This window comes from Uloborus diversus, chromosome 7 (assembly GCF_026930045.1).
Source record: "Uloborus diversus isolate 005 chromosome 7, Udiv.v.3.1, whole genome shotgun sequence".
Taxonomy (NCBI): Eukaryota; Metazoa; Arthropoda; class Arachnida; order Araneae; family Uloboridae; genus Uloborus; species Uloborus diversus.
Window position 1 is genome coordinate 101,898,888 of NC_072737.1, and position 26,916 is coordinate 101,925,803.

The following is a 26,916-nucleotide window of genomic DNA, read 5'->3' on the forward strand; positions in this document are numbered from 1 at the left end:
ATTTAAATGTTTTATTGCCAAACTGTACCAAACAAAATATTTTAAATTTTGAAACATTAAGTTTATTCAAAAATTCTCATCAGTAGAAGAATGTTTTACTCTTTGCTTATTTGTTTTGCATTTTTAGTTCACCATTTTGAACTTAATTCATAATACAGTAGCTATGCACTTTCAAGTATCTATACTTATGTCTATATTAATAGTCACAATTTATAGTGTTTTGTTTAATGCTAAATACATTAGTTGAAAATGAAAGTTATATTTAACTTAATAAATGTAATCATAATGTGCAAATAACTTCAGGTGCAAACATATTACTGCCAAATTTAAAATGCACCAGTGATGTTGTCTGGGGACCAGTACACATTCATGTTGACTGGTCCAAAGGACCAGTAGGAATTTTTACTGATTTCTTAAGCTGACAGCATTATAGTTGTTATAAATTTTGTAAATTTCACAAAAAGCGTTATTATCCGCTATGTGTTTGAACTTGATTCATAGAATAAGCGTAGAAATCCTTTCATTATAAATGCAATATAAAGTGCATTTCTAAATCGCACTTCATCTAAAATTTAATTTTAATGTCAAAAATTATAAGACGTTAGGGTTTTGACGATAAATAAGTCGAAAAATGATGCTTTTATTAGCGTATGACTGGGTTTTGATCTGGGTAATTCAATATGACCCCTGCGCATCTTAAGTTTGCCCATGAAGTGCGCATTCTCCCAAGTTAAAAGACCAAAAGGATCTAAATTACCTATTTAGCAGGTCTGTCAATTCAAATTTTTCCTGGGGGGGGGATGTACACTAGGATAGAATTTCTCAAGTGGTGTCCGTAGGCCCCTGGGAAACCTCAAGCTCAAAAAGGGGGGGGGGTCACAGTGTTAGCCTGATGCAAAGTACAGAAAGAGTGAGAAGAAGAAAAAAAGCTTTTCTGTTTATGTGCACATTCCAAACCTGTACATTAGGGTGGTAGTTCACAAACCTGTGGGGGATTTTTTTGCCCTAGGGGGGGGGGGGAACCACAGTTTTTTTTTTTTTTTTTTTTTTTTTGCCCCACAGAAAAGACAGGATGCACTCTATTTATTTTACACTTATCTATCCTAACATACCGGCAAAATTACAAACTCTTACTCATACGAAAAGATAATGCTCAAATTTTGAGTATTTTTTAGGTTTTTATACAGGAATTTGCAAAAAGTTTATAACTAAAGCCAAAATATTTAAACACATTTAACGTTATTTAGTCACTTAGAATATTTTATAACTGAATTTACAGTTTCAGCTTTTTTTTTGTCAGAGAGAATTTGAACATCCACTGCTTTGTTGCGGCAGCAGGGTCTTAATTATATCTTTTTGATTTTCTTCAACAACTTGTAAAAGAAACTGCTTTGCTCTCAATGTTTCAAAAAGCTCTGTTAAATTCTTGAATCAGCTGAACATTCTCTTAGCAGTGTCATTCATCATTCTTTACATATTTTACTTATTTCTAGACCAGTAACATAGTTGATACTATATTTGCATTCATTGGGAGGTTGAATTTAGTTCTGAAACCAGTAAGAAGTTTTTCATTTAATAATGAGAGAACAAACTCAGGTACAACAATTTGTACAGTTTTTTGTTTTTAAGTTGTCTTTTGCATAGCAAGGCATTAATAAAAACTCCACTAGCTGCTAAATCTCTTGGGAGTACTTGAACTTAAAAACCTTAAATAAAATATTTGAAATAGGAACTTCAAACTTAGATGCAAAAAAAAAAAAACCCTCAAATATTCAATATAAGGAAAATGCTCAATTGAGGTAGTGAGAAGCAAAGGGATGCAAGTGGCAAAATTAAAAATTTGGAGATAACTAGTACAAATAGTAGGTGAACCTCTCCTCTGTCGTGGAGCAAGAGATTGTACTAGTAGCCCTGGTAGTTGATGCTATACAGCATGATTTAGAAAAAAAAAATCAATGAAAGTCTACCTAGGATCTGATCTTTAAACGTGTTTTACTCGAAACTTAAAATAGTTCACTTGCATCCCTTTGCTTCTCACTGCCTCAACTGTTTTTGCAAAATCTACAAGGTTAGTTAGCATCATCATTTAATAATTTTAACTATGCTAGAACTCTTACATTTCAAATCTAAATCCCTGTAATAATTTATGTTCTACAGCTAGAAGTCTGAAAACAAATCCAAGCTAATTCATCAGAAATATACCACAAGTGATTTTCTAAAATTTCCCTTGTTGCTTTTTGAATTTTCAGATCGACTATTTCATATCTTTTAAGGTTTTTCCAAAGTTCTGGTATTCTGAGTTTTAGTAGCTAGTAGAGCTTCTATTAATGTCTTGCTGTAGGAAAACAAACTGAACTGCAGCCTACTTAGAAGTTCAATTTTGAAAACTTACTACAGAGTAGCCCCCTAAGTAACATCAACAAACATCCTCTGAAATTTTATTTTTGGAACCTCAATTTCAAAAAAAAAAAAAACCCAGGAAGACAGAGCGATTCTATGAACACCGTTTAAAGTTAGCCTATCCTTAAATTCTCCCGAGGGCAGCTAAGCACAACCACTGATGTCATTAATACTGTTGTTCACAAGGACACAAACTTCCACATGAAAAATAAAGTGTTGTAAGTATGTGGTTAAAGTATTGTAAATTTTTAAAACGCCATACTTTTAAGAAGATTCACTTGTAGTATTGGTGGGTGGATAAAGAAAATTTTTATGCTTGAGCTGGGCCCGTAAACTACTTTTTCTGTACGGAAACTTTAAGGCTAGTTCACCCCTAATGAAATAAGTTGATTCTGTATAATTAACACAATGCAAATTACATTAAACTAATATGTTATGCAAAAAGATAACTAGAAAAACAAACCTGTTTTGTCATGCACACAGATCTCAGATGAACCCAACATTTTATCATTTCCAGCTGAATTACGCCCGAAAACAAAACATAGAAAAGAAAAATAGAAAGCAAATGTAAGAACATAAAAAAATGCCTCAAGTAAGGAATGTGCGAGCTTTTAAATCCTAATGTTATGTACAGCCAGTTTAGAACCACCACCATAAGCATAACAAATGAGCAACAAAAGTGTTAACATCATTAAATCAGTTCATTTAATGAAAAAAAATGTCTACCTCAAAAATGAACTAAAAAAAAAGACTAATAATAAATAAATAAATCAAAAGAGTTAGAAAATTAATATTTTCATTTATTTTCTCTTTTTTTTTTTTTTGCCAAATGATTTCAAAAAACTCTTTTAGTAATTTGAAAATCTTGGTAACTATTCACAAATAAAATGTACTGGTGCAAATAAAGGCAATTTAAGCATGTTTAATTATATCTTCTTTAGACAACAGCTATGAAAAAAAATAATAATAATCACAATGTAATTGAGTTTAGTAAATAGGCTAGTAATTTTCAAGATTGAAATGTTTCGACTAACTAGAATAAAGAAAACTTGCATTATCTTCACCAACTTAATATTACTGAATTAGGTAAAAATTGATTTCAATCTATTTAGTTTCTGAATGATTAATACATTCCTTTTTTATTTATTTATTTATTTTTATTATTATTTATTATTTTTTTATCAAATGCCTTACCTAAAATCAAAAGGATAATTTTTTTTTCATAATCAAAATAATTTTAATTTGACAATTTTGAACTTCAGTAAGTTACTGCCCAATTAGCCAGGGCTAAGGCAGAAATACATGAAATACACCGCTAACTCAGTCATTCCAGCCGAGGACTGCAGTTTCGTGCTTATTAGCACTCATCAGCCCGGCTTAGGAAGTGACTGAGCTGGAGAACCATTTAAGGAAGCCTATAGTGCCAAACAAACTGGTAGCTAGTATAGAATTAGCTCTGACCAGACGAGTGACCGAAGCAATGGTTCAACTCCAGCTTGAACTCCACCTCCAGCTCAGTCACTTCCTAAGCCGGGCTGATGAGTGCTAATAAGCACGAAACTGCAGTCCTTGGCTGAAATGACTGAGTTGGCGGTGTATTTCATGAATTTTGAACTTATTACTAGATTTCAATAAATTAAAGCTAAAAAAAAATGGCATGAGTCTATGAGTTAAATTTACTGCCTAGCTTTGGTTAGCTTGTAAAGATAATGTACTTTGACTACATGAAACACATCATTAGGCTAATATAGAAAATAAATAGTAAAACTAAAAAATAAGAGAAAATTAGTTGGATAGAAATTTAATAAAGCAACTAATTTAGTAAAGTTAATTGCATGCAGTATTTTGAGACAGTCATAAAGTAAGGAGAAAATCTGAATTTTTGAAAATTAAAAAACCCACATCATAGCTTCCTAAATGAAATCTATTGTTTTTCTTTTCTTTTATTTATTTTTAACTCTAATTACTTTGACAATGGAAATAAACTTTGTAGATCCTAACTATATTCCTCAAATGCATAATTATGCACTGGATATTTTGTTTAAATTGTTATTGTTTAGAATGCAAAGCTTCAAAAGTAATTTATGAAATATAATGCTAAATAGCGTAAAAGCAAATACTTCAAAGTCAATCTACTTTTATCAATAAAAAACATTTTTGCAATAATTTTAATTTCAAACGATAAGCAAAATAATGCCAATCATTAAATGCAAAGCGTTTTAACGCTTTTTTTTTTAATTGTTCAAATCAATTACTGAAATGATAATACAGTAGTTCCCCGATTTAACGAATTCATCAGGACCAAAACTTTTATACATTAAATCGGGATTATTCGCAGAGCCTGATCATTCTGATATTAGACATGGGGCACATTTCTATTTCAGGGCCCCCCTAGGGGGACTACGCTTTTTGAAGACACTGGGCATGAAATTCATTTTGTGCCCCCCTCCCTCTCTATTTCCGCTTATTCTGAAGGCTGTAAAATATTTTCATACTTGCATATTAACACAACTATGCAAAATTTGGTGGTACCTCATATCACAATATTTAAAAAGTAGAAGATATATAGTATAAGATAATTATATAAGACGTGGTTAAACTTTGTCAGTTTACGGTAAATATCAAAGTTATCCATGATATGACTTTCAATAGTAAATGCTGACTAAACTTGTTGTGGTTTTAAGATTTGTAAAGAGATCAAATTTTTAAGAGGAATTTTTATCAACAAATAAGAGATTTTTTCCTTATCTTGGAATTTGCAAAAATACCAATGACATCATTGTACTCCAGATTGATACTCCAGAGTGAAATCATTATTTATTTTTAATTAGCATGATAATTTAAGGGGATTTTGGGACCCCCCAGAAATTTTAGAGGAGGGGCCTGTGCCCCACATGCCCCTCCGGTAATCAGACTCTGGTTATTCGTAATATCGGGGTGTGAAAAAAAATTGCACTTACTTTATCTATAAGCCCTAATAAGCAATTGCGCATAAATATCCAATAGAAGAAAGCTTACACTTTCTGTTCAGTATTCCACGAATTATTGCACACTAGTTACAATTTGAAATTTTAAAGTACTGAGTAATAGATGTTTGACAATTCCCTTGATACTTGACTTGAAATAATTCTCTTGTGACTTTATGGAGAGAAGAAAATACTGTGTCATTTACAACCTGCTACATGAAGCATGAGATACATTTTTGGTTTCCAGGCCATGTAAAGCATTTGAAAAAGTAACACTTTTAATTGCAGTTTCATTATTGCATTCTGCATTAGAACCGCTATTCATTGGTTGCCCCCTCGCCCTTCGAAAATTTCAGATTCTAATAAAATTGTTTTTCTGCTTCAGACAATATGGATATGTCATTTGGAAAACAATCCAATGTTTCCTAACTCAAATTAACAAAATAAAAAAAATTTCTTTGGTTGCTCAAATGATTCGTTAATTCGGGGTTTATTATTCATTAAATAGGGGTTTCTGCTTTCATTTTAGTCGGGGAAAAATAAAAATTTGCTAAATCACCAAAATCGTTAAATAGAGGTTCGTTAAATCAGGGTCCCACTGTACAATAATTTACAGCATATTATTAGTGTTTGTATGCTTCATCATAAAAAGTAACATTATAAAAAAAAAGATTAATGAATATCTTCATGTAAGCAGGGTAGGAAATGCATGACATAACATGGATTGTTTTGTAAAAAAATAGTTGAGTTTTTTTTTTTTTTTTTTTTTTTAACTGTATCTGTACCTCAGAGCCAGACTAACGTAAGTCCAATATTTGCTGTTTTGTACGTAGAATACGAAGGTATTGTACGCAGAATCCTATTCTACATTGAGGCATTTGAAAGTAATTCAAAAAAAAAAAAAAGTGAAACCAGTGTTAAAATAGTCCCATCCTTTGCATACATCAGGCAAATGTTTTCCCTCTTTCCTGTAAAGTAGAAATTATATGACTTACGTTAGGCTGGCTCTGAGGTACAATTTTTATGAATATGTTATAAAGTGTCAAATTCAAAAACAAGACATTGACAAAATTTGATGAAGAATGAAGCAAATTTTGAAATACAGCATTATATGATCTTGATCTACATCTATACTAAATATTAAGTTGGGGAGAAAAAACCTTGATACAACTTAATAATAACGTGCATGCTTGAAACCTAAACATTTTTGCATTAGGAGAAAGAATAAATGGTTTACAATGTTTGAGAATAATAAAACAAATAATTTCATTAAATAAAAACAATACATTTAAAAAAGGAATACTAAAAAAGAAAGAGGGAAAATAGAAAAGAAGGGAAAAAAGAACTTGCTTGTATGGATGCAGAATTCAAAAAAAAAGGGGGGGAGATTCAAATCCTTTTGATCATACAGCAGTATGTGATGGTACCAAGTACTCTGATTAATTAATTTAAAAAATGATTTCAAAAATGTATATTAAATTAATTTCTTAACAGAAACAGAACACAAGTGAAAAAAAGTTTAAAATGTAGCTACACAATAATGTACAATTCCCTTTCCCTTATGTCCCTTTTGTCATGGAAAGGGTAAAAATGTGTTGTTCAGAGAATATAAAAACATTAAACCCATTTGTAATATACTTAGGCTTATCATAGAACATATCATTGTGTCCTACATCAACACAGAATAAAAAATACCTTACAGAACATCAGCTTAATTGTTTGAAACGTTCTACCATAATAAACTGAAAGATGTACAGTTTTTCCTTTTAAGAATACAGACAATGTTATGAAATAGTTGCTTGTCCATCTTCATAGAGATCAATGATCTGCTAAATGCTGCAAATAGCTTGAAATAGCTGCTTGCAGACTTTTTGTACTAATTTGTGCTTTATTTCTATTGGTTTTTCTATTTACTTATATTCCCCCACAAAGCAATTTTCATCATTTTGATTTATTTTCTAATTGAATTTTTAGAAATCTGAAAAATGCATGCAAACATGGTGCAGCTAAAAAGCAAGGCATAAAGATAACAGGAGATGAGATGTGCTAAAATAAAGAATCAATAAATACAGGTGGAAAAGAAAATGATCTTGTTTTTGAATGTAGAACAGCATGCTCATTGCTCATTTAAAGAATAATAATATACTAGAATTTTTTTTCAACATGACTTTTTTTTTTCTTTTCATTTTTTATAATTTAAAATTAGCATTAACATTTATAGCATTCACTGGTAATGAAACTTAATTTTTTGCAATTTTGTGAAACCAACTTTACACTGTACAAAATGTTGCCATTTTGTAAAGACTAATTACAAAACTCAAAATGAGCATGTGTTGGAAAGGAAGGACAAGAAGCCATGCAAAACAGTGCAACACATTGCTGGCTCGCACATACCAAATAATTAAATGAACATGTACTTAGAATAATCGAAAGGTTTCAAAATTCAAACTAAAAACAGTAAAATTTCCCCAAATATTTTAAACAGAAAGAATTTTAAGAAGAAAAATACACTCCAAACATTAACTTAAAAATATAACTATGAGAAAGAAATGTTATAAGCGAAGTGTGAATCGTGAAAAGCTTACTTTTTTCCGGATCACCAAGCCGACTAGATAATAATTCACATTGCTCTTTCAAAGCTCGAACTTCATCACATATGGCATCTTTTTCTTGCTCCACAAATGAAAGCTTGTTTCTTGTAGATGAAATTTCTCGCTTTAAATTTTCTTCCCTTTCAATTAGTTCATGATTTAAGTCTTCTAATCTTTGCTTCTCATTTTCAACCTTTCGTATCATACCTAAAAGAGAAAGAGACATTTTTCTCACAGTAAATGCTGGGACACATGTTCACTCATATCAAATCACCCACTCTAAAAAAATGTATTGAAACTTTTACTTATAAAATTTTAATGCCATCTAGGTAACTATAGATAAAACATGTATAAATGTGTCAGTGTTGTCAGATTGGGGGAAATTTCCCCATTTTGGGGAAATCTGGTGCTCTCTGGGGAAATTTTGGGGAAATGAGTTTTGAGGGGAATTCTTTGGGGAAAACATTTTTCCTTGGGGAAAACCCGAGGGAAAAAACCTCGGGAAAAAAGATTTTTTTCGTACTTAAATTCGCGTCAAGAAGTGGTGGGAACATTGTTTGTGTATCAAACAGCGTTGGGTTAACTTTGCTCAACTTTATGGAATTCGCATTTCGCATTATGTGGAATATTATGCTATGGAATTCCCATTAATGTTCTGCGTGAGTAACTAGTTGATACGTGAAACAGTTAAAAATAAGTGTTCTTGGATAAATATATACAAAAATCATAGTTTAAATGTACATAGAGAAGCAGAGTAGTAAATGCGAGTAGAAAAAAATATTTGGTTACTTCTTATCTCTTGGTCAGGCGCTTGTATTTATGACTAGTGGCACTCGCACGGCTTTGCCCGTAAGAAAAAGAACAAAATCAAATTTTCAAAAAATCGTTTAAAGGTGCACAGCCCCATGCTACAAACTAATTCTTTGCCAAATTTCATGAAAATCAGCCGAACGGTCTTGGCGCTATATGCGCGATAGAGATCCTGACAGACAGAAAGAGATCCGGACAGAGAGATATCCAAACAGAGAGACTTTCAGCTTTATTATCAGTAAAGATAAAGATCAAGAAGACAAAAAAAAAAAAAAAGAGAAAATGTGAAGAAAAAAAAGTTGGGGAATTTTATAAGAAAATTTGGCTATTTGGGGGGGGGGAAATTTTTTCAAGAGACAAAAATATTAGAAGAAGTCGATTCATTTTATGAAAATATTAGTGGAAAAATAATTTTTGCATTTGGGGAATTTTGGTAGAAAACATCCCTTTTTGGGGAAAAGTTGGAAGGGAATTGGGGAAATCTGGATTTGACCATCTGGCAACACTGAAATATGTGTTTCTGTGTGTGTTTGTTTTTGTGACTGGCAAATAGAAATTCCATTGGTAGTCAGAGGATCAAGGGCTCAATTACACTCAAATTTCATATGATTATTTTTTGGAAAAGTGCAGGTGGTATTTGAGATAACAATACTAAAACAAATTTTTGAAAACAGGGCAAGTTGTCTTTGTGTCTACTAATTTTCCGAAAACAGAACACATTTTAGGGTCATTCCATGCGAAATGAGCAAATCAGCTGTGGCTGACATGTCACAGATTTCAATGAAAATTTTTATTTAGGTAAACCATGCATATCTATGAGGGAATGCAAAGTATGGAAGTTTAAAAACGGTTTGTTGCTTTGTTATTGAAATTAGAAGTTGATGCTTACGCTAAGCCTAAATTTTCAGAGTTCATGGCGGACAGTTTGTGACTCAATAACTCCATAAGTTATAAACATACACTTGAAAAATAAATATCTCCATATTCTATAAACAAATCTCTATTGGGAAAGAGCAAAGTAAAATTTATTCGGATCTTTTTTTGAATCTGAGATATTAACAAATATTGAAATTTTGCTAATTTACTTCAAATTTCAAATCATTCTTCTATCAATCAGCTCTTTTAATGAAAACATAACAGTAAAAATGATTCAGATTGAAAAACTATCTATAACTAACTATCTGCTCTAATTTAGTAATTGTTTATGAATTTCTTGATGACGAAATCGTACTTTAAAAAATCAAAAATTTCCGAAAATTTCATTTTTTCCTCTATTTTAGATGTTTTTTTGAAGATGAGGGAATGCTCTAAATTTACTCAATTTTTTTTACGTAACACATTGAAGTGTCTTTTAGATGCTACTAAATTTTAATCATTGGTATCAGCGTATTTTTGTTGCTAGAGTAACTTGAACTAAGGAAAAATTTCATTAGTTACTTTTTATTGTAAGTTTAGCAAAACTAACCATTTCTTTCGTGTTTCATTTTCTCAAAAGCATGTTTACGAAGTACTTGCTGAAATGTTTCCTTAATTATTGTGTTGAATTTTCCTCTCCATTCGTGATATAGGAAAAAAAATAGTTCTTAGAGAACATACTAAGTTTAAAGATATGGGCAGAGGACCATCTCGTCTAATTCACAATAGCATTTGAGATTGGGCTATGAGTTTGAGGACATTTGTTTTTATCCATGAATATTTGACGAAATACACTTCATCCCCTTTTGGTTTACAGGGGTCTAAAAATGTCATTTTTGTCATTTTTCCGATTTTTGAGGGGCTGTAATCTCTAAAGGACTCACAAACACACAGCAACAGTTACATATTCTTATTAACATGGTTCCAGTGACTAGTTTTTGCCGTATTTCTTTTTGTGTTTCCGCGAGTTATCCCCCTTTGAAATGAGTAAAATTTTTACATTTGACCTTGAACTTCAACCTGTTGCTATTATTTTAATTATTAACTTACAGCTACGTAACTCAGCATGTAAGACTATCAACTTATGCACTTTAACATCAAAGCTTTAAATTAACTGCCATAAATGTAATTCAAATAGATTTTGGTCAAAATGCAAAAAGTCCCTTTTTTGACTACGAAAATCCCTTTTGATGACCTCTAAAAAATCAAAGGTCCAGTTGAGAGAAAAAATAAAAGTGGTTTTAAACATCTTTCATATGCAGCTTTAAGGGATATGAATTTCAAAAAAAAAAAAAAATTTAAATGGTCGAGCGCACGCACTCGTCAAATCTGTATGGATGACCAATAAAACATAAAGAAAATGCTATTTTTCTGAATTTTATTTTAAGTTTGGAAATTGAAAACCAATTTCGAGTTTCTTTAAGCAAATAGTAGAAACACAGCTCTATATTCTTGCAAAATTTTAAAGTTTTCTGAATTTTCCCTCATTTGAATTTTTGTGTCTATGTGAAGGAGAAAATCATCATTTTACAAAATGTCACTAAGTTTAAAACTGATTTTGAAGACAAAGGAGTTAAAATACAACTTCAAAAGTAAGGTAGTTTTTTTATGATACTAAGCACATTATTGGGTATTAGTTTCAGCAAAGCTAATGCATTCCTTAAAGATTGAGATTGGAAAATAAAATGCTTAATTATGACAAAACTGAAATATTTTCAGTTTTTGGAACTCGGTTAAAAGTCAACTATAATAACTTTGAAAATTTTACTGATATCAGATTAATTACTCTACTCCATAAATTGCAACAACATATAACTTTCATGTTTTCATTAAATAGTTAATAAGATACAAGCCTTCAAAAATGCAACATTTAGCATTAATGAGAATGCTGTTCAATTTGACCAATTTTCAATCGCATGTAACTATTCAAATAAAAAATATTGAGCAAAAATATTTTAGATATTTTTATACAGGCATAAAAGGAACCTGTATACCAAATTTCATAAAAATCTGTTACCATGCGGCCACCACTTTTTTGTGAATTTTGCTCATTTCGTATGGAATGACCCTTTAATGAATTCACATTAATTGCACACATTTGTTTTAGGAAGCTAGTTGCAACTGTGTAACAAAGCATAAATCCGATTTCTAATTATGCTACACTAAAAAGGTTCTGTAATAGACTATTTTCAAATGTGTGCTGTATCCAAAAAAAAAAAAATAATAATAATAATAATAAGTAGCTTTCCCCAAATTTAAAAATTGGGGGAACATCAAACCATATTTACTGCCTTGCATCACGCATAAAAGTCGATAAAGGAAGTTGCACACAATATAAATCTTTTAAATAGAAATCTCGTACAAAGCTCTGATTTTCAATATATTATTCCCAAGTAAGGTAAAACACCAGTAGTGGCCACTTCAAGGTTTAAAATGCACTAGTTGTGGTCACAGTGAAGTACATTTTTAAACTGTAGGTCTATAATATTACTTGCCCCTCTTGTAGCTCAATGAGTGTTTTATAGCCCAAAGCTTTTTAAACCTAGTAAATTTCTAAAAATGCCAGAATTTCAATTTGTTCTCAAACCTCCGATTTGATCCAGCAGTGGCTACTCTAAAATCCGAAAATTTCAGTAGTGGCCATCTGACATTCTCCCATCCGAAGTATTTACATTACTTACTTTAAATTCAAATAACTAATGAATAAAATTGATTCAATGTGATAGTTACATTAAGTACCAACAAAAAAATCACATCTTTATTGTTCATTTCTTTCTTCAAAGCACAAAAATAAATTTGAAGTGGCCACTACTAAAGCACGGGTTACTACTGGTGTTTTACCTTAATCAACGGATAATAAAATACTTTTTGAAAGGAAAACATACCACCAAAGAAATACCTGCTTAAAATAAAATTTGCCTTTTTAAGCATTATTAGCAATTATCTTACATACAAGTCAAAGTTTAGTTATTTATTAACGTCCATGAATAACAATCATCAAGAAAGTAAAAATCTGAACACCATACCTTCTGCAGTGAGCAACTGCATATGAATCGAGTCCCTGCTCTGACTTTCTTCTTGTAATTCCTGTGAGAGTTCCTCATTACGTTTTAAAAGTAGTTTAAAATCCTGGCTTTGCTGATTATCAAGAGTCCTAGTTAGAAGATTCAAGACATGGTCAACCGCTGAACGAAGCCTCTTACTTGCTCCTAAATTTAATAAGTCATAAATTTATCAAAAAATAAGTAGTCAAATGATTAATACATTAAAAAATAAACAAATATTCAAAGACAAATTCCAGGCCCATCTATTCAAAAAAAATTTTGTGGGATCAAAAGGTATCTTGGTAAAGCGAATGCATATTCATAGAAACACAACAAAAACCTCAACCACATATCTGTACCTCAGAGCCAGGAGGACAGGAGACACATTATATTGATTTTACAGGAGAGAGGAAAAACTTTTTTCTGGCGCATGCAAAAGATGGGGTGCATGCTCTTTTAACCCTAGTAAAAAATTGAATAGGATTTTTTTCAAGCATTACGTTCACATGGCTTGAAGCAGAATTGGCTCCTACATACAATGTACAAGTAAACCGAAAGTTACAATTTTTGGGTGCGGCTTACAGCTTTTTGGTTCTGAGGTACAGATATACAGTGTGTTCCGTTTTAACCTGCAAGATCTCTTTTTTTGCAACTGTTAGTCCTAGATGCATACTTTCAATTGCAAAAATGTTGAAAATCAGATGCAGAGTTAAGGTGTCGAAAGTTTGAAGCAAAGATAAAAATTAGCCAAAAAATACAAAATTTAACTTTTTAGATGGGCCCCAGGTCCCCTAACTTATGTTCAGGGAAATAATCTCCATTGAAAAATAATTTTAACTCAAAATCTTAGAAATTAATATAACCAATATTCACCTAGATATGTGTTGTGTCGTCGCAAAACCGGCCAACTCCTCAAGTTTGGGAAACATGTTTTTTCAGTGTTTGGGGTACTAAGATACATGTTCCACCTATTTGATACCTGAAGTCACTGCAAAACTGGCAAAATCCTCATTTAACATGCATTTGAAAACCATGATGTGCTGCAAACCCTGCCAAATCCTCTTGTCTGTGAGTTTCAAAACCGGCCATGTCCATATCCGCTAGATGGTGCTGCCGATCCAGATCTGTAATGTTCCTTTTCAGCTTGCAGCAATCTGTTAACCTTTCCCTGTGCTTTATAGTCATCGTGTTTAATATTGGTCAGTGGTGCGCGTTGCTTGACGGCTGTGGGGGCCAAAACAAAAATGCAACAATGATGTTCATGCTTCAATATGGATGACTCGTTATGCCCCGACCCTAGGGTGGTCCAAAATTTTGAAGGTGAAAATTTTTTGAGTCCTACCGTCCCATTTTGTTCCAATGTATTAAAAAATAAATCAGACAAAATTTGAAAACATTTCGATAATATTTAGAGGTAGCTCAACGCAGATAAAGTTTTCATCATTGCTGAATAGAACGCGTACGACACACGACCATTGACCTCACTAAGGTAAAATACAATTGCTATTTTTATCAACAAGAAAACAACTGCTTTATATGGAGCTATTTTATATAGAGACTTAACAATAGCCATTATGAAAATACTTTTGTAAATACAAGTAAATACATAAAATCTATTCCTTTAACAGTCGTGATCGAATAAATTTTCAACTTGTTGTTGCTTATTTATGTATTCTTAATTGTTTTGGATTTGATTTCACCACTGTTGGAATGGCAGTTTGTACTTATTTTTGAAATGCCTATGTCTCTTGACTTTAAAATAACTGAGCATGGCAAATACATCAATTAGATCAAAATCAGAGGTTTATATTCTTAGTTCAACCATAAGTGAGCTGACAGGTAGTAAACTGCCTTCAATTCGTATGGCATTGGATATGTTTCTTCATAACCATATTGAATTAAAGAAAACTGTCAGAGAATCTTCAAGAAATACAATAGAAGAAATAACAAAATTTTGGCCGAAAGCCAGAATACCCGTACAAAGACCCCAAAACTGTCAGCCCCAAGTTAGAAAAACTTAATTAACAATGGAAGTTATTGAAAAAAACCAAAAGCAGAAGTACAATGACACAAAAAAATAAAGAAGGTGAGCTTTGCAGGACTGGGGTCTAACTCACAAAGTTTCTGCAATGTGCTTTGATACAACGAGTGTCAATACCGGGGAAAGCAAGGGTACCCGTGTTTTATTAGAGCAAAAACTAAAAAGGTTACTATATTTTCCATTTTGACATCACATTATGGAATTAATTATTGGTGCAGTGTTTAATAAATGTTTGGGTTTTGCTTCCGCACTAGACATACCTCTTTTTAAACGATTCCAGCCCTGCTGGGAATTTATAGACAAAGACAAATACATCATAAGCATCAACAATAAGGACATTCTAGCACAAGTGGCAGATGAAAAGGATGATACAATAGTATTTGCTGAAGGATTACTACATGACACACAAGCGAGAGATGATTATCGAGAATGTCTTGAACTATGCTTAATATTTCTCGGTAAAGCTCCTCCACATGGTATCAAATTTGTAGCACCTGGGGCTATGCATCATGCTAGACAGATGCTCGAAATTTTGTATTGATTCAAAATATGGATGTTTAGCTGTCAATTTACCATCACATCAATAGAAGAAAAGGGATTTCAAAAAATAAGCATATTTGTTGTACGTGTGTATTTAAAGGCTTGGATGACTGCTTCTATGCCTCAAAATGCACCGAAAACGATTTTAATGAAATCTTTATTGAAGTATAAAAAGATTGATGAAAACATAAGCAAAACTGCAACGCAGAAATTTGACAATCAGCTGTGGTATTTGTCAGAAGAGCTCATGGCATTAGCCCTTTTTGCCAATAAAGTGCACACTGCATTAAAAGACAGATGGTGAAGGCGATGAATGAAGTAAACAAGAAAAATAATGTGGTGAAGCGCCCTAAGATTTTGCAAAAACATTTTATGGATATGAAATTTGAAGAACTTGTGACAAAGGGGTCAATTTCATTTTTTCAAAGCATGGGTTTACCTGATACCTTCATTCACGTAGATCCAGAACTCTGGGAGCTTCAGGGGGATTTTAAGAAAGCAAAAAGGATTTTTCAAGGAATTTCAGTGGTTAATGATAATGCTGAAAGGGGTATAGCCCTTATAAAAGAGTTTAATGGAAAAATTACATGCAAAGAAGAACAATTCCAATTCTTGTTGCAAGTTGTCGCAGAACATTGACGAGCTTATCCCGGATGTAAATAAAAGAGTTTGTAATGTGTTTTAAGAAAAGTCGTATACATAACTGTTGAAATATTATTATTATGTAGCTATTTTTAACTTACAAAATGCTGGCAATTTTAATTAAATAAATTATATACTTTTCCTAGCGTCAATTTTATTTCTATCTGCATTTATGGCATAAAATGGTAAAATGTGGAACTTGGAGACTGTTGAGCTACCTCTAAATGTTAAAATTATGAGCTGAAACTTCACAATAATTATTTTTTACTCAGATGGAACCAAATAAAGGGGTAGGACCAATAAAAATCAGGAATTTTTTTAAAAGGGTCTTTTTTGGACCACCCTACCTGACCCATCTAAAAAAGTGGAAATCATTTTCCTCATTTCTGGTCATTCTTTCATTCCTCCAGATCGTGTTTTTGCCCAAATTGAGAAGAAGTTGAAAAAAATTGAGACCCTCATTCAGCCTTCAGAATTTGACGACGTTGTCTCAGAAAGAGGAACAGTGTACAAGTCAGGAAGAGACTACACTGATCTTGATTGGAAGGATTGGAATGGCATTTCAAATTCGCATCAACGAAGAGATTTTTCATAACCAAGCAGAATAATAAGGTGCTGGTTCAAGGAGTGATTTTCTATAGATCTGAGGTTGGAGCAAAAAAAGTCTGTTGTGAAAACTAAGAGAAGCATTGCAACCAGTAAGGTTACGAGTGTATTTCCAGGTTTAGTGGTGAAGCCTCAGAAAGTGCGTGATATCCAAAACTTACTGACCAAAAATTTTGGGTCAAACTGGGAGACTGACGAGCGCTTGATTTTTTACAAAAACATCTTGATGGCGTCATCTGCTCAAGGTGATGGAAGCACAGGCGAAGAGGAAGAAAACAGTGGTTATGAAGAACATCAGGAAGAAATGTGTGAGCCTGTTGAAGACGATAATGCTGCAAGAGTATGAGACTGTAGTTCTTAAATGTTGATATTATTTTATTTTTTATATTATTTTATTATACTTAAAAATAATTCTGGTCATCTGTTCTGGTTTGTTTGCTTTTTCAAATTATATTGTCTTATTCTCGAAAGTTATATATCGTACCCCAAAATCTCAATATCTAAATTTGGTACAGCAATTTTTAAGTTCAAATTAGTAGCAAAACCGGCCAACTCCAAAATGAGTTGCAAAAGTGGCCAAATCCAAAATGAAAATATGAGTAAATACCCCCCTCCACACACCACTATCATTTACATAAACGTTTTACAACACCCTTCCCTAATTTCACTAAAAACCGAAGAGATACAGTTTTGACCTCGATTATGCTTGATGTAATAGTAAAATAGCTTTCCCCAAAAATTTAGTCTTTTGGAGGTGGCCGGTTTTGCAACTGGGCGACACATATGAAATGCAGCGTTTTGTGACTAACACCACTTTACACTTGCCTTCAATAACACCTTTTAAGGGGAAATATAGCGGTTAACAAGTGTTTAAAATTATATGTGTGCATAGAGTGTGGTTTTTCAAATTGTTCGAGGTTTTGCAGTGAGTTTTTGCATATCATTACATAACATTTGCATTTATTTTGGCATAGCATTGAAAAATATAAATACTTTGTTCTTTTATTTCGACAACCTGTCATTCTTCTGAAAGGGCAATAAGTTCCAATCTCATCTTCTGTACGGTCCCTTAAAACTTTAAACTCTAATGTCTCCTTGAGTTTTGGTCGCATAAATGTCAAGGTTTTTTGTGTTAAGAGTATTTTTCAATGGAGATTATTTCCCTAAATATAAGTTAGGGGACCTAGGGCCCGTATAAAAAGTAAAATTTTGTATTTTTTGACTCATTTTTATTTTTGCTTTAAACTTTCAATACCTAAAATCTGCATCTGATTCTGAACATTTTTGTAATTGGAAGTATGGATCTATTACTAACAATTACGAAAATAGAGGTCTTGCAGGTTAAAACGGAACACCCTGTAACTACATTTGTTTCTCAAAGCCCGTGGGAGGGGTGAGCAATTGCCTTCTCTTGATCCCCAAAATGACACGCCTGGCCAATTTCTAAGGTTTGCTTCATAAACATTTAATTGAATGGAGTTAGAAAGATTATTTAACTATATTTTCAGAATTTTTTTTTATGCATGTAAATACTCCCAAGGTACCCATGGCAACTTTTATGAGAAGACAAGCAAAATTGATTGCTATAAGCAGCATTACTGACACCAAAAAATAAATTACCAAAAAGAGATGAATAAATGTGAGCCACAGGCAGCTGGTGCACAAAGAAAGGGGGTGGCGTTTCAATGAGGTGTGAAGCGTTCGGGTAAAGGGAGTGCCCCTAAAGCTTTTTTTCTCCGTAAAATTGTTCTACAATTTGGAATTTTAACATTAATGCTTCAATAACTTCTAGAAGATGTGGAATAGGGTCTCAAAATTCAGAATGGATGGTCACCATATCGTCGGTTCACAGCAACACTAAGACATCTAATCCCAGGAATAACACTAAGATATCCTACTGTTGTTATGAGGCGACGATATAGACTATCCCCTTCAAATTTAAAGTTCAATTTTTTTGAAACAACGCGAGAAAAGTCCATTCATTTAGAATTTTTAGCTTTTATTTTCGTTAAAACAATCAATTCATCGAGTGAAAAATCATTTTTCAATCAGCGGTTAACTTTTAGCTCTGAAAAGTGAGGGGACAAGGTTCCTTTATTATGGAAGTGAGGAGGCAGTTCTGCAGTGGGCAGGTAAACGGCAGTATCTGCAGAAATGAACTTTCCAGGTAGTTGAAGAAATTGTGTTGGATTCAATACTAACAGTAAGGAAATGTTGGAAGACATTTTTTCGTGCCTTTTTTCAGCAAGAACCAAATAAGCAAGCTTGTACAATAAATACAATAAAGCTAACGTACAACAGATGAGAAAGATGCAAAAAAAAGTAAAAATGAAAAATGTGTACTTACTGCCCTTTACCTGCCCACAGCAGAGTTGCCCTTCCCCCATAAGAGCTGCCTACGGTATAGACTTTTTTTGGTATAAAGTACATAATCTTTTCCACTTAAACACACTCGGATGTTTTTATGTACTATAGGAAGTACATCAACTGTGTTTAAAATGAAATATTTTAGTCAATAAATAACGAGGCAGAGGCTATAAAACAGAAAAATTCAACATTCTTCAAAAATACTGAACGAAATTGTTTAAACATTTATCCCTCTGGGTAATTAGTTGCATAATTCCATGCTCATAAAAGTCTGTTGGCTGCTCCTGGAATCAATTACGCACACACTCCTTTACTTCATCGTCCGAGTGAAATCGTTAACCCCGAAATGCCTTCTTGAGTTCCTCAAAGATCAGGGATCATATGGGGCTAGATCTGGACTATAAGGGAGGTGATTCAAGACTTCCAACTTAAATTTCTACAGAAGTTCCCTTTTTGCTTTCATATGCTGTCATCCTGTTGAATGATAACGCTAGACCACACACAGCCACTGCAAAAAAGTAACTTTTGCAGAAATTTAAGTGGGAACTCTTGAACCCTTATAGTCCAGATCTATCCCCATGTGATCCCAGATCTTTGGGGAACTCAAGAAAGCACTTCAGGGACAACAATTTCATTTGGACGAAGTAAAGGAGTGCTTGCGTAATTGGATTCAGCAGCAGCCAAAGCACTTTTATGAACACGGAAATATGCGACTAATTTGCCAGTGGGATAAGTGTTTAAACAGTTTCGGTCAGTATTTTTGAAGAACATTAAATAAAGTGTTTTATAACCTCTGCCTCGTCATTTATTGATTGACCCTCATACCTAAAACAACATCCTCTCCTTCAATGTCAGTATCATAGGCACCAACAGATGAAAATAAGTCCCATGCTCGAGGTGTAAGATCAGGTCCATCCTCTGTTAGTTCAAGATTTGGGCAATCTCCTAAACTTAGTGATGTGAAATCTTCACGTGAACCCACACTTTGACCTAATTCCAAAGAAAATAAATTAAACTTAAAACAAATAACTAAAACTTTAACTTCATGAAAAGTTTGAAAGAGGCATACAGAGAGGGGGAAATTATAACATTACAAACAAATAACATGCAAAATGCTAGCATGCATATTGAGATACAGTAGACCCTCATTTTACACAGGAGTTCAAATCCACGGAAATGCCGCGTAAATAAAAGCATACCTGTCAACATCTACTGGATTTTTTCCCAGTAGATGTTGACAGGTATGTTTAAGAAATCCAGTGGATGATTACAATAGATTTTTCATTGTTATTTAGGGAAGAAAAGGGATTTCTTATGATCCTTCTTAGTGCAACCAAATGTTCCTTACATCATATACACAATCAAGAGAAATGATCAAAATCCAGGAATCTCCCGGAAAAACCAGTAGAGTTGGTAGGTATGAGAAAGACTTAATAGTATTGTTAAAGTAGGAGTTTGGTTCTACAGATAAAAAAAAAGCATTCCAGTGATAAATAAAAAGCTTAATGTGTACTCATTCTGATACATATGCACAACATGCATGAAGAAAACATGAATTAACTTAGTGTTTATAAAAAAGAGCTGGTTGTGAATCAGGGTTGTTAGAGTTTCGGGCAGTGGTGGTTTTAACCACGGATAAAACCAGTTAAAACCGGCTTGGATAAAATTAGTTTTGTCCATTTTTGGCCATTGGGCGTGAATATAGGAAATAATAAAGTTTAAAATCAAAATAAATGAATACATAATAAAAGAAACATGAAACAGCAATCCCATAATCAGTCACTATTCTTTATTTTAGTAAACAGTTCATTTTACACCCTATGCAAGTAATAAATGACGGCATGTTTCAATAGGTTAGTCACCTCATAGGAGAATTATGTGATATTTTTTTAAAATATGTTTTGAACAGTGTAAAAATCACAATATATACCTACTTGTTTCATGGTTTTTAGCATACAAAATGAATTTCAAATTTAATCAAGGTATATTACTAATTTTTTAATACATTAAAAACATGTTACAAGTTTTGAGAAGAATAGCTATCAGTTTACGCTGTAGGCTGTTTAGTAGTCCTAACAAACAAGTGTCCTTTGTCTTCATTGTGAATAACTTTTAATGTTAAAGAAAAGTTGCATTTTATCCGTAAATCATTTAAAAAAATTATTTCAATTATGATAAATACATTTGAATCATTCATTAAAATGTGCAATATTATGCATACAACTTATATATGCAGACTTGCCAACCTAGACAAATGAAAAATCCTGCAATTTGCATGATAAAGCCTGCAATTTTATTTATCAACGTACCGACATATCAAAATCGCAATAATATCTTACTTTCAGAACAGAAAAGTTTTAATCATAATATGCTAAGATTAAAATGATGGCATTGTGTTATAAACGAATTTTTTTACACAGAAAATATGGATTTTATACACAGAAATAAAACAATTTGAAGTTTAATTATTCTTTTATTAATAGAACTAGTAATTAACTGTTGAGGTATAATAGCAAAATGAATACTATTAATCTAAAGCATTTCTAAACAATTAATAAGCATATACTTGTCAAGATATTACATTTGATAAGAAAATTTTGCTTTAAAAAAAATATTTTATGATTTTAAAGAATTAAAAGTGCAAGATTTTGCCTTTTTTAAAAAAAAATCATCAAACTTTTTTTCGAAGCAAGGAGCTTTCATTTTGGACTTGACTGTCAGCAAGCTTTCTAAATTTTCATTTGATAACTGAGAACGAAACTGAGTGTGGGTTTTGGTTACCATGCTAAAAATTCTCTCGCATTCTGCATTACTGTGTGGTAAAGTAAGCAGAGAGAGCATAAATTTACATAGCAGATCATATTTTTTTTCAGTATAATTACTCATTATGCTCCACAATAAACGTAGTAAAAAGAGCTTCCGCACGGATAACATTCAAGTCTTGATTAGACTTAAGGGCATCAAGTTTTTTATTATTTTTTAAGCTAGCCGAGTTCCGTGTATGTTTCTCTGTGCTTATATGTTTTTCTATGTCAGCTTTACCTCGATGCAAAATGGAGAAGTCACAGGCACAGGTGGAGCAAAACGCAAAGTGTTCGCCTTTTCTTGACGATTTGATTGACGGAAATTGTTCAGTGTAGCTTTTGCTGAATGCCGTCCGATATTTTTTTGACATCGTTTCGCACTTTACAATTTATATTACTCAACACGCAACACAACATACATGTACATTTACAATTTACATTACACAATTCACACTCGCACCGGCCGACACAAACAACAAACAAGTTCTGACCACGTGAGCTAGCAGGAAAACCGTCAAAGTTAAAGTTATTTTAGTTCACCTGTTTCTTCCAATGAGACACGCTACGTGATCAACGACGTACTCCGTAGAAACAAGAGAGTCCCATGTCGTAGCCTACGAAAATTCTGTCCGTTAACCTCTGTGCTGCATTGCATTTTCGTAGGCTACACCTGCGTTTCGGCAGTTTGGCAAAACGCCAAAAAACTGTTTGAGAGCTTTGCGGGCGGTTTTTTTTTTCTCTTTTCAATCAAAATGAATATTTTTTTGAAGAAATGTATTAATTTTTGGTGCTGTTAAGTTTTTGAACAAAAATCCGGAGATATCAGCGCTAAATCCAGATGTGTCGAAAATAACGTAAAGTACGGAGACTCAGGCCTAAATCCGGAGGGTTGGCAAGTCTGTATATGTACAGATATTAGCGTGTTTTTATACAATACAGTTTTGGTCAGCTCTATGGTGGTTAAATCCAGTTTGGCTGGTTTTAACCAGTTTTTGCCAATGGCATTGCCAAAATGGGTTTGTCCGGCCAAAACTACAACCCTGGTTGTTGATATTCTTTTTGGAAATCATCAACTATTTTTTTCTGTTGTTATTTGTAAACATTAAAACATTCATAATCACAGGTGAGATTTCCATCACAGGATCTTCTTTCGCTAACAAATCAGAAAGATCATTTGCCATTGCCAATGTGAAAGCTTTTAGTTGCATGTCATCGATGTTGGTATCCCGGTTGGTTTTGTTCTCTTTTGTCACTTCTAAAAGCTCTTCTTCCAGTGAGCTATGAATTGTATGAGTGTAATAATTTTATTTCTGGAAAGAGCTTTGAAACAAATCTCAAAAAATGTCTCCAGTGATCCAAGATCGCTTATTAGCACGGCAAAGGGCAGTTTATTACATATCATCTGCAATCTCAGGAGTTTGAATTTTGAAAGAGGGATTTCAGAAAATGTTACAGCTAATCTTTCTCATGGAAGGGCCAAGGAGTGCATATTATTCTAGAAATCTCAAGTCTTCCATAAAATTATAATAAACACAAAATTGAAACTGGAATGTTATAATGAAACACCTATTTTATTTATTTTTAATGGGGATGTAAGTCCAAAAATATTTCACAATGTATAAGAACATATCTACAAGGATGAAATTGGCAAATAATTTTTAAGGTGCCAAAATCAAAATTTCATTTTTTTTTTTTTTTTTGCATAGTAGAAAGTATTTTTACATTTGTGAACTTAAAGAAAAAAAACTAAATCATCAAAACATGTTTCAAAGTTGGATAGCAATGAACTGAAATAGATATGGTACAATGAACTTCCTATTCTATCAATTGGTGAACAACTTTAAAGGTTTGCTCAATAACTGTTATTTATTATATTTTTTCTTTTTAAAATCTACAGATATGGATTTACACACAACTTACCCTAACTTTGAGTAAAATATTTTAAATAGAAATATTTACCATTAATTCTAAAAATGTGCTTTGTTTTTGCTTGTGGCAGATTAGGTCAAACTCACTCTGTACAGAGTAGGGCACGGAGACTTTCTTTTTTGAAAATTTAATTTACAAAATTACGTACCTAAAAACTCTTCATTATTATCTTTTTCCTGTCCCACATAATAAGAGATCATGACACTGTTTTGAAAACAATATCTCTTGTAAGTGCTGCCTTCTACTGCCAATACACTGATTCAGTCAATCTCAGAAGTTTTGGTCAACTCTTTGGAGTATGTCAATCGCTATATTGGCAGTTTCGACTCGGATGCGGTTCTTCAGGTCCACCAGGGTTCATGGACGATGGTTACACACCCGCAACTTTAGATAACCCCACAGGAAATAGACACAGGGAGCTAAGTCAGGTGATCATGCAGGCCAGATTAAGTCCCCATTCCGATCAATCAGTTGGTAGAAAAATACGTCTCCACAGTAGGACTGCAATGCTGTCTCGACCAAAGCATAATGGTGACTGAGAGCATGATGCAACACAACTTTCCATTCAGAACTTTCCATTGAGCCTCGCCCCATCACTCTGTGATACTCAATTTTTCGCATGCCAAATTCAAAAAAGGAATTTCCCATGCTCCACCCTGTATGTATGCATAAATCTTAAATAGGGTTTTTTTATTTTAATTTTCTTCATCAATGTTGCCCTCCCTGTATAATAATCTGAGTTTCAGAAATGAGCCTCAAAAGTTTGAGTATCTAAAAACATCTTACTGATCCAATGGAAGCACTTTTTAAGGAAACCATGCATTCAATATTTTATAAACGTTAGATTAAAAGTAATCTTCCAAATTAATTTCAAAATTCTCACCGGTTTCATCATCCTGGTGAGATAGAACAGGAGTACGTGAAGGTATCAGCCCATGCTCTAGAAGATGAGTATTAATATCATGTTCAATATCAAGGAATGTTTTCACCAAGTCAGATAGGACGTGAAGAAGACGAGAATTTGTTTGTGCAGCATGCCTACAGGAAATCAAAATTTATTATGCACAAGAAAGAAAGAAAGAAAGAAAAAAGAGAACAAAAAATAAATGTTAAATTTTCTGCAAGAATCTCCCATTATTTGCACAAAATTTCCCCTGACAATTGAAAAACCAATACTCTTAGGCAGTATAGTAACAATTTGGCATTCACTGCATTTAGCCTAAGACTAACATGCAGGGGTTTAACTACTGTCCCACTAAAGAACCTTCCTTGTTTGAGCATTGACATTGCTGTCGCACTAGGATTACAATAAGTAAAAAAGCCTGGGTTTTATACTTTTCAGTATTCCCCCCCCCCCCCCCCCAATAACAAAAAACATTGGCATTGGATTTTTTAAAGGTAGATGAGCTGATTTTCCCTTTAAGTGAACATCGGTCGGCAACGAAAATACCCTTAAAAAAAAAACACTACCCATGCATTTGTTCAGGGGGAAAAAAATGTAGGTTACCAGTTTTAGCTACTGACATGATATTCTCTCATTGCCAAAAAGCATTTTTCAGTTTCCACTAGCAAGTGGTGACTGCTAGTCTTGACTTTACATCCCTCATTCGCTATAGCAGGGTAAGACTGTATATACATACATAATACAGTAAAACCCCTCCTAACTGACACCTCTCAAATGCAGGCACATCTCTTATGCAAACAATTTTTAATTCCCTGGTTCCAAGGTAAATAACATTATTAAACCCCTGTCCTGCGTACACCACTCTATTGTGGTCAAAATTTTTTGTCCCGTTAGTGTCCATATTACAGGGTTTTTACTGTACATGTATGTGTACATAATAATTGTGTACATATGTATGGACGTCACAACCAAAAATGTCAAAATGGCCAAGGAGAAAGGCCAAAATGGATATTTCATGCCCATTTAGACCATAGCTCATGCATGTCCTTCTAAGTAAATACTATCACATTTCTCCTAATTCCATAACTTTTCATACAAAAATTAAAAACTTCAAAACAAAGTATTTCTAAAATTATTATGCTGACACAGAAAATTACATTTTGAAATTCAAATATAATGAATTTGAATGAGAAATAACTGATTACCTTTGTACCAACTAAACAATTAAAGAAATCCAATGTGGTCAAGTAAGGTATGAAATTTTTTGCTGTTTTTACCATAGTTATCTCTTTATGCAAAGAGAATCAAACTTTGTTAAATTTCAAAAACACATGTGTAGAATTTGCATTGTAAATTTGAGCCTCATCATGTTGGATTTTTTTAATTGCTCTTACTATTAAAAAAATTGTTAGTATGCGTAAGAAATTCAAATTGTTTTGTTAGTAAGTGAAATTAGTTACAAGAATTAGTTTTGATAGCTCACGTGTTAAAGAGCAATTAAAATTATGTTTGTTAAAAAGCAAAATTTAGTAAAAAGGGAAAACCAAAAGTAATAGATTTCCACTTGTTAGGGGGTCAGTAGAGGGAAATAATACATTACACTTACACCTGCCAAGATCTAATATCAGTGGATGAAAGTTGGGAGCCTGATATGCCACCCCTAGAAGCAAAAACATAGGTAGCCATGGATAAAAATGAGCACAAAAAGCACAAGAAATTAAAATGTAATAAGAGTTCAACAAAACTAAAAATTAATAAAGTATACTGAAAAAATTCAAGTAAAACAATCTTGAACTTTCAAAAAGAGTGATTGAAACTGATGGGAAAATAAATTATAAGATTTCAAAAATTCATTCTTGAAAATACGTCCAAATAAACTGTATAACTAGTGCATTATTAAACTCTAATGGGGGGGGGGGAAGCATTCTGAAGGAACTTAAAACATCTTCAAAAATCAGTACAAGCAATAAAATGAGAGTGAATATCCCTACTTACAAAGTACTAATCTTGAAAGCAATAAATTTATTACCAAACATAAGAAAAAAACACTCTTCAAAAAATATTTTTTCAAAATTTTTACGTATTAGTTCTAAGTATAATCTAATCTAAATATTAAATTTTGTTACACCCACAATCAGTAAATAGAATAATACATAGATCAAAAACTGAAAACTTCATTTTAGAAAACCTTTCTGCTTAAATAGAAATAGAAAAGTGACGACCAGCAGCAGGCTCTGGGTTCAGCTAGACAAGTTTGAATCAATTTATTAGCAAGGTTCGCGTTTACGCGCTATAGCGGGTTTTTTACGCAAATTCGTGGAAAGGGGATGCAACTTCCGCGAAAATTCGGGTCCTGG

General features: G+C 32.8%; 1 protein-coding gene across 1 annotated transcript in view; it reads right to left on the bottom strand.

Moving 5' to 3' along the window:
* The window catches only part of LOC129226818 (A-kinase anchor protein 9-like), a 145,660-nt gene extending 121,109 nt beyond the window's left edge, over positions 1-24,551 (bottom strand). Inside the window, exons 1-5 of the mRNA XM_054861445.1 lie at positions 24,539-24,551; positions 19,748-19,912; positions 12,709-12,891; positions 7,952-8,164; positions 2,864-2,917 (exon numbers count right to left, since the gene is read on the bottom strand). Coding sequence (XP_054717420.1) covers positions 2,864-2,917; positions 7,952-8,164; positions 12,709-12,730 — 289 coding nt within the window. The 5' untranslated portion in view covers positions 12,731-12,891; positions 19,748-19,912; positions 24,539-24,551. The remainder of the gene's footprint in view (positions 1-2,863; positions 2,918-7,951; positions 8,165-12,708; positions 12,892-19,747; positions 19,913-24,538) is intronic.
* Positions 24,552-26,916: the final 2,365 nt, after the last annotated feature.